Here is a 7,500-nt window from a genome sequence, read left to right as displayed (position 1 = left end):
CATATCTGAAGACGAGGGACCTGCCGTCAAAAACAATACAATAAAATATCACTCAAGGATTGGTTTCAATTCGAAAGAGTTGTAAAGGTAACTTTGCAATGGGGTATATGGATCTTAGCTACAGTAATAGCAGCAGTATTACTGTCTTGTCTGTTTGCATCAGGTAATTGGTCCATAGACTAATTTCAAACATGAAATTTTACCGATTGTAGATTGGCTTTATTAATTTCCCAACATTTTTTTAATTCATTAACGTATTGAAATATTTTGGTGGGAATTATCAACTGCATTGAATCAATAAATTAATAAAATTAAAGGATCTGCTGATTCACTACCATTTATGTTAGTCACAATAGAGTAAACCTCCCGAGGTAGGCCAGATGTTCTCTTTTCCGAAAAAAGCTTCTTTATACCAAATTGGAGTTTTCTTCAATAATTTTAGATCCTATACAGTTAACAAAGTTTATTTGTGATACTGGCTTACAATTGAATTTCTATGATGTGGTCCTCTCTATGAACAATTTTATAGGAAGTTATTAATAAGAGTAGTGAAAAGAATCTGAAATTGATTAATCATTGCACACTGAATTCTAGAACGAGTACAAATTCAATTTGATTAATCATTGAGGGTTCTTTCATGAAATTCGGTAAGTAGGCTGCAAGAAAGTTTAAAGTCCATCAGAGCCAGTGTGATGCGACAGCCAAGCAATGCTCACTGCACATGATTGAACAATCTAAGCATATTATTGAGAGAAAGAGAGAAAAAAAAACAAGACAGAGGATTGAAGAAAAGTTTGCGTTCTGTAAATATATTATAATAGGACACTTTATCCTGATGGATACACAAAGGATGAAAAAGGTTAACAAAATTAATTTTTCTTTTAAACCAAAGACTGTTTTCAAATAATAATAAAGGATTCGATTCTACAATCCTTATGCATTATCCTTTGAGCTAAGACTAAAATATGAAATTAAAACGGATAAAAAACAACGATCCTTATCAGGAAGAAGAGTAATTCAGGACTAATACTGGTATCATGCTGGAAGCAGATGAGTTGATTCCTTGCGTCAGGAATAATAAATTAACTGAAATCTTCAAAGCTAAAGTTCAATAAAAAAAATACTATACAACCTTGCTGATAATGTATGATCTAAGAACCAGAAAAATCAAGTCTTCACTGCATTATTTAGAAGAAAAAGCCAAAAGAGAAAAGTATTATATCCATACATGGAGTCTGAGTAGAAGTGGTTTGAAAGAATGTAAATCCAATATTCCATATATTATTACATCTACTTATAACTATATTAAGTTCAACACTTTTCTATGTTGATGGGGGAAACAAAAGGAACTGTAATTAAGATTTATATAAAAAAGCAGAAAATAAGTTGTTCGTTACTTATAAAAAGCAAATGTTGAAGAATAATACATACAAAGTAACCACCACTTGTCCTTCGGATAAAATTAAACAATTTACGTATAAAGTAATGTATTCATATTTTATGGTAAATGTCCATTGTAATAGAAAGTAAGCACATTACTCACATTATAAGTAAAGCAAGAACCTACAATGAAAAAAAAAAAAAAAAAAAAAAAAAAAAAAAAAAAAAAAAAAAAAAAAAAAACATGCTTGTTAAAAACATGTTTGTCATTAACCATAAGCGAATGAAAATATAATTTTCCTGTTATAAAAGTCAGGCATTATTACAAACGAGACATCTCGATCAAGTGAATCTTGAAACTTTATATTATCCACAATATTTTGAAGGAGAAAACTTCTGCTCCAAGTACGCATCATCATATCTGGTTGGATTACTCTTTTGTCTTGTATTCTAAAAGATTTTCAGTTTCCAATATCCTTTTTTCTTAAAGAATTAAGAGTTTTCTTCGTTGCAATCACTTCTGAATTTAAATTTCCAATTTTTGAAAAAGACGCGTGACTTATTCTTAATCAAAGGAATAGCTATCTTTTTTTTTTTTTTTCACTTGAGTGAATCTGATGGATATTGATATTCACAGGCCAAAGTTCCAAGACTAAAAGATACGTAATCATTCGCTTGTTAACAACTTCATTACGATGGTCCCCTTCCTTTTTATGCTCTAACTATTTTCTGACTTATTACTTCGTTGAAGCCTTTTCGATGTTCATTTGAGAGTATAAAACTCCTGGATTCTTTCAGTATGACAGGAAATTCTTTTCATTTCACTCAAAGATGTTCGTAGAGAATATCATTAGGGTTAATTCATTTTACCTATATACATTTCTATTATCAGCTTCTCAAAACCCTATTCGTAATTTGAACTAATATTAATTCATTTTGGAGAATATGAGGAAAATCCGTTATTGCGTTAAGTTTGCAATAAATTTCGGAATATTGTCTTTACAAATCGTAATTATGATTTTCCACAGGTCAAGCCAAACACAATTTATAGAGCAAATTCAAAATACCCCATAACAATTTTTTTTTAAATCAAATAGCTAAGTAACTCAAAATTTAAGAAGAGTTCAAAATACCATAGAGCATAAAAAGTCAGGCGTCTCAATTGCATAAACACCGTAGTGTATAAATAAGAGGGATAACATTTAAAAACAAAATCTGCAGATAAAAATAACCAAAGTATATTCTGAAAAAGAACGAACTCTATTTTTAGTGTATCTAAAACGACAATAATTCGTGCTACTGAAAATTGATAATTTATGTTGCTTTCTTTTTGAAAACGGGGAAGAATACTCAATTTTTCACATTATGTATGTACCATAGTTTAATCACATATAAATATTCTTAGGAAGCTCACTTTAGTGAAAAATAAATCATAAATCCTCACCGACTAGTGCAAAAGTTCCTCCAACCTACTTAAGTTAAAAGTAGACGATTATTAATCAGTAGCTACTTATAATCGCCACTTTTGCAGCACTTACTTGATAAAGGAAAACACCCAAACCAGTAAGTTGCCAAATTTGCTATTCCGTACCAGAAAAATAAAATGATCCCTTTCATGATATCAAATTCAATATCTAAAATTCGTTTAGGTTCTTTTTATTGGAAAAAATAATTCCCATACAGCAAAAAGAAAAAGGATAACAATTTATCAGTGATCAGCAGACGGTTAACTGAAAATATGACATCAAATAGATAATGATCCTATCAACACGATATATACATTGTAATACATAATATGTTCATGGAAAATGGTCTAATTAACTTCTCACCCCACTCCACAGATGTAACGTGCTTCCAATATATCATATAATATTTACAAATGTATTCGATGCGGTACATTGAAAAAAGTAACTCAAAAAAAAAAAGAAAAAAGAAAAAAAGAAAAGGCAATTTCACTCAAAAATTAAATATCTGATAGATCACTCTAAAAACAAATAGCTAATCGACAACTGGCCCACTATAGATCCAAGCAATACCAAGACAGGCCAATGACTAATTTAGGTTCTCCCTTTTCCCAACGGCAAAAATGAATCGTAACTGGATTAGAAAAAGTAGGATAATCTAATAACTAGTAAACTTTTGCTAAGTATAATCGAAGGCAGACTGGGACTTTGAGGGGACCTGGTGATCAGAGATTAATGATCGACCGAGTAGGTCATGACTGGGAGATATATGCACGGATGACTGTTTTTCAGTAGCAAAGATGAATAGGTGGTTAGAATCTGTGTGCATGTGTATGTATGTATGTATATATATACATATATATATACATATACATATATATATATATATATATATATATATATATATATATATATATATATATATATATATATATATATATATTTACATATATATAGATTTATATATATAATATATATATATATATATATATATATATATATATATAAATATAAATACAGTATGTGTGTGCGTGTGTGTGTGTGCGTGTGTGTGTGCGTGTGTGTGTAAGTAGAAGGATAGATAGATAGATAGATAGATAGATAGAGATCGATTGATTGATTGATTATGAGTTATCTGGCATCCTGATATCTAAGATCTTTGACGCCGATTTTATTTGTTATAAATAAATAAATATTAATTCAGTTCAAACCAATAAAAGTAAAAACATTCTTATAACAGTTAGATAGCTTTCAGAAGACCTGCTTCCGAAATGAATTTAAAAATACCACTATTATTGTACGACACATCATGCCCAAGAATCTTGCTCATATTACTGACATTCAAAGTAAATATCTATATGACGTCCCTATTTCTGGATCATTAAAAAAGCAGTCGTCATCGCCAAATCTCTAATACCCTAACCATATAAATTCGCCACTAACAAAGGAAGAATCTTTATACATTTCAGCTTATCTGTAATATTCTCCCCTACCTGAGTTTGACTTTTCTCAACACTATTCTTCCTCTTCACATTGTTCTGCTCTCATAATTCTAACAAACCCCTTCCCTGACAAAATAGGTGATGCTATTCCTCTCTAGTTCTTTTTCTCGTTTATTACATTTTCTTTTATCAAAAAGGAACAATTGATTACTTTTGCCATTCCCTTAGAACTATCATTCATCCAGACATGGTGGTCAAACACCTCGGTACAATATGTAACGAACTTCCCCTACAGTCTTTCATCTCCTCGTTTACCATTACTCTTTTATCCATGGGAGCAATTGACCCTTTTACTCATTTCATAGGGATTCAATTTACCAGAGCATACTTACATACCATCTACCTTCAATCACACTATCACAATTATAACCTTTCTTGTCTCTCCTTTATTTAACCTATTCATTGACCTCCTAAAAGTATTAAAATGCACTTTAAAAAATTTTCAATCTGTCACTAACTCGTTTCCTTCTTATATATTTCGGATCTGGACACTTTTCCATCAGCATTTAAGAAATCTTCAAAATACTTAAGACATCAATAGAGAATTTAATTATTTTCAAATGGTATGTCTTCAATTTTCTTTTTTTCACATATTCATCCCTTAACTTTTCTCCAACAATTTTATTCTTGAACGAATTACCAAGACCCTTTCTGCACACATTTCAAAAAAAAAAAAAAAAAAAAAAAAAAAAAAAAAAAAACTCGCGATTCTATTTATTTCAGGAACTCCAAATCTTTCTAAGACGTCTTACCTTTGTATTCAAATCCGCTAAGACAAAGCTCTTTCAGATTCTAAACCTAGCCTAGCAGAAACTCACTCTCCAAAATATTTCCCTTCACTCTTTATCACAAGTTTTTCTACTACCGCAATGAATCTTACCCATATAGTCCAAAAATACAAAATCTGTACTCTTTTATAAGTCCTGACAATCTTCATGTCCCCAGAATCATTATTACACTTAAAGTGCTACCCAACTTCCCTCACATCTTTCAGTGAACTTTTTCCTTCATCTTGACTTCATTCAGCGTCACAATGACGGAGTTTCTTCCCTTAAACAAATCAATAGCCCTACATTTCTTCTCTTCTTTACAACATCCAAACATATGGAAAGCTGCAAGAGTAAGAAATCTATTTCTCTTTGTTTAATTGTTTGGAACAACAGTACAGTCAATAGGGCAACAAACCTCATGTCTGGCCATATGTTAATTTTCGCAACAATGAGAATGTTATACATTTCATAAAATTCCAAAGGAGTGAGAGTGTGATTATCGATGGTGTTCCAACACATAAAAAAACTTGATTAACAGCTGGGATGAGGAGAAACCTGAATATGACCGGGGATGAGAAAAAAAAACCTACTGGAGACTGGGATGAAGAAAACCCCGATATAGTCCAAGGGTGAGAAAAAACCAGATTAAGGCCGGGTTGAGGAGAACACCGGGGGTGAGGAAAACCTGGATTAGGACATGGGGTAAGAAAACCCCTGATTAAGACCAAGGTGAAGATAAAACAGATTAATACCGTTGGTGAAGAAAACTAGATTAAGACCGGGGTGAGAAAAAATCCGATTACAATCGGGGGTGGGGGAAACCCAGATAAAGACCTGGGTGAGAAAAAAAAACTGATTAAGACCGGGATAAAGAAAAACCTGATTAAGACCAGGGGTGAGGAAAAACCTGAGTACAAACTGGGTGAGGTAAACCCCGATTGAAACCGGGGGTAAGGATAAACCGGATTAAGACCGGGGAGAAGAAAAAACCGGATTAAGACGAGGGTGAGGGAAAACAGGATTAGGACCAGGGTGAGGATAAACCCAATTAAGACGGGGGTGAGGAAAAACCGGATTAACACCGGGGTGACGAAAAACCCGATTAAGACAGGGGTGAGGGAAAAAATGATAATACTGGGAGTGAGGAAAAACTGGATTAAGACCGGGGGTGATGAAAAACCTGATTAAGACCGGGGGTGCGGAAAAACCTGACTAAGACCGGGGGGGGGGGGGGTTTGAGAAAAAAACCTGATTAAGACTGGAAGTGAGGAAAAACTGGATTGGGATCTGGGTGAGGAAAAACTGGATTGAGATCTGGGTGAGGAAAAACCTAATTAAGACCTGGAAGAGGAAAAACCTGATTAAGACTAGGGTGAGGAAAAACCTGACTAAGATCGGAGGTGAGGAAAAACTACATTGAGAAGTGGGTTAGGAAAAACCTAATTAAGACTTGGGTGAGGAAAAACTGGATTAAGACCAGGGGTGAGGAAAAATGCGATTAAGACGGGGGTGAGGAAAACCTTACTAAGACCAGATTAAAACGGGGTGAGAAAAACTGAATTAAGATAGGGGTGAGGAAAACTGGATTAAAACCAAGGGTGAGGAAAAACTGGATTAAGAACGGGGTGATGAAAAACCGGTTCCAGACAGGTGAGGAATAACTGAATTAAGACCAGGGTGAGGAAAAACCTGAATAAGACTTGGGTGAGGAAAAACCTGATTAGGACCGAGGGTAAGGAAATCCCTGATTAAGACCGGGGGTAATGACAAACTGTATTAAGACCGGGATAAGGAAAAAAACTGATTGAAACAGTGGTGAGGAAAAACCTCATAAAAGAAGCTGCTGCCATAAAAAGGGGGTTGTGGCCAGCAACCTAATCACTCAGATCATACTGAGATACTGAAAGATTAAATTCTTCTACTACTCACCGCTTCAATGGGAAAAAGGTGCGTGGGGAAATAAATAATTAAATAATATATATATATATATATATATATATATATATATATATATATATATATATATATATATATATATATATATATATGGATAAATATCAACACAACATCGTGTTCAAATAGAAATAAATTTCTACCTCATACTTGGGATCGAACGCTAGCCCCTTCTAATGAAAAGCCAGGTCGAAACCAACCATCCCACGAGAGGCCATAAAAGATATCGGAACCTGACGCTACCCAGCTGTCCGAGGATTTACCTGGCGAGACATCAGTCTCGCCAGGTAAATCCTCGGACAGCTGTGTAGCGTCAGGTTCCGATATCTTTTATGGCCTCTCGTGGCATGGTCGGTTTCGACCTGGCCTTTCATTAGAAGGGGCTAGCGTTCGATCCCAATATATATATATAATATATATATATATATATAT

The 7,500-nt window shown here is 33.5% G+C and overlaps 1 protein-coding gene across 1 annotated transcript in view; it reads right to left on the bottom strand.

The window, feature by feature from the left end:
* The window catches only part of LOC137639018 (uncharacterized), a 275,870-nt gene that overhangs the window by 241,537 nt on the left and 26,833 nt on the right, over nucleotides 1–7,500 (bottom strand). Inside the window, exon 2 of the mRNA XM_068371339.1 lies at nucleotides 1–20. This exon is cut by the window's left edge and continues 84 nt beyond it. Coding sequence (XP_068227440.1) covers nucleotides 1–20 — 20 coding nt within the window. The remainder of the gene's footprint in view (nucleotides 21–7,500) is intronic.

This window comes from Palaemon carinicauda, chromosome 4, assembly GCF_036898095.1.
Source record: "Palaemon carinicauda isolate YSFRI2023 chromosome 4, ASM3689809v2, whole genome shotgun sequence".
Lineage (NCBI taxonomy): Eukaryota > Metazoa > Arthropoda > Malacostraca > Decapoda > Palaemonidae > Palaemon > Palaemon carinicauda.
The sequence above is the reverse complement of the archived record's forward strand: the minus strand, read 5'-3'. Positions and strand labels throughout refer to the sequence as shown.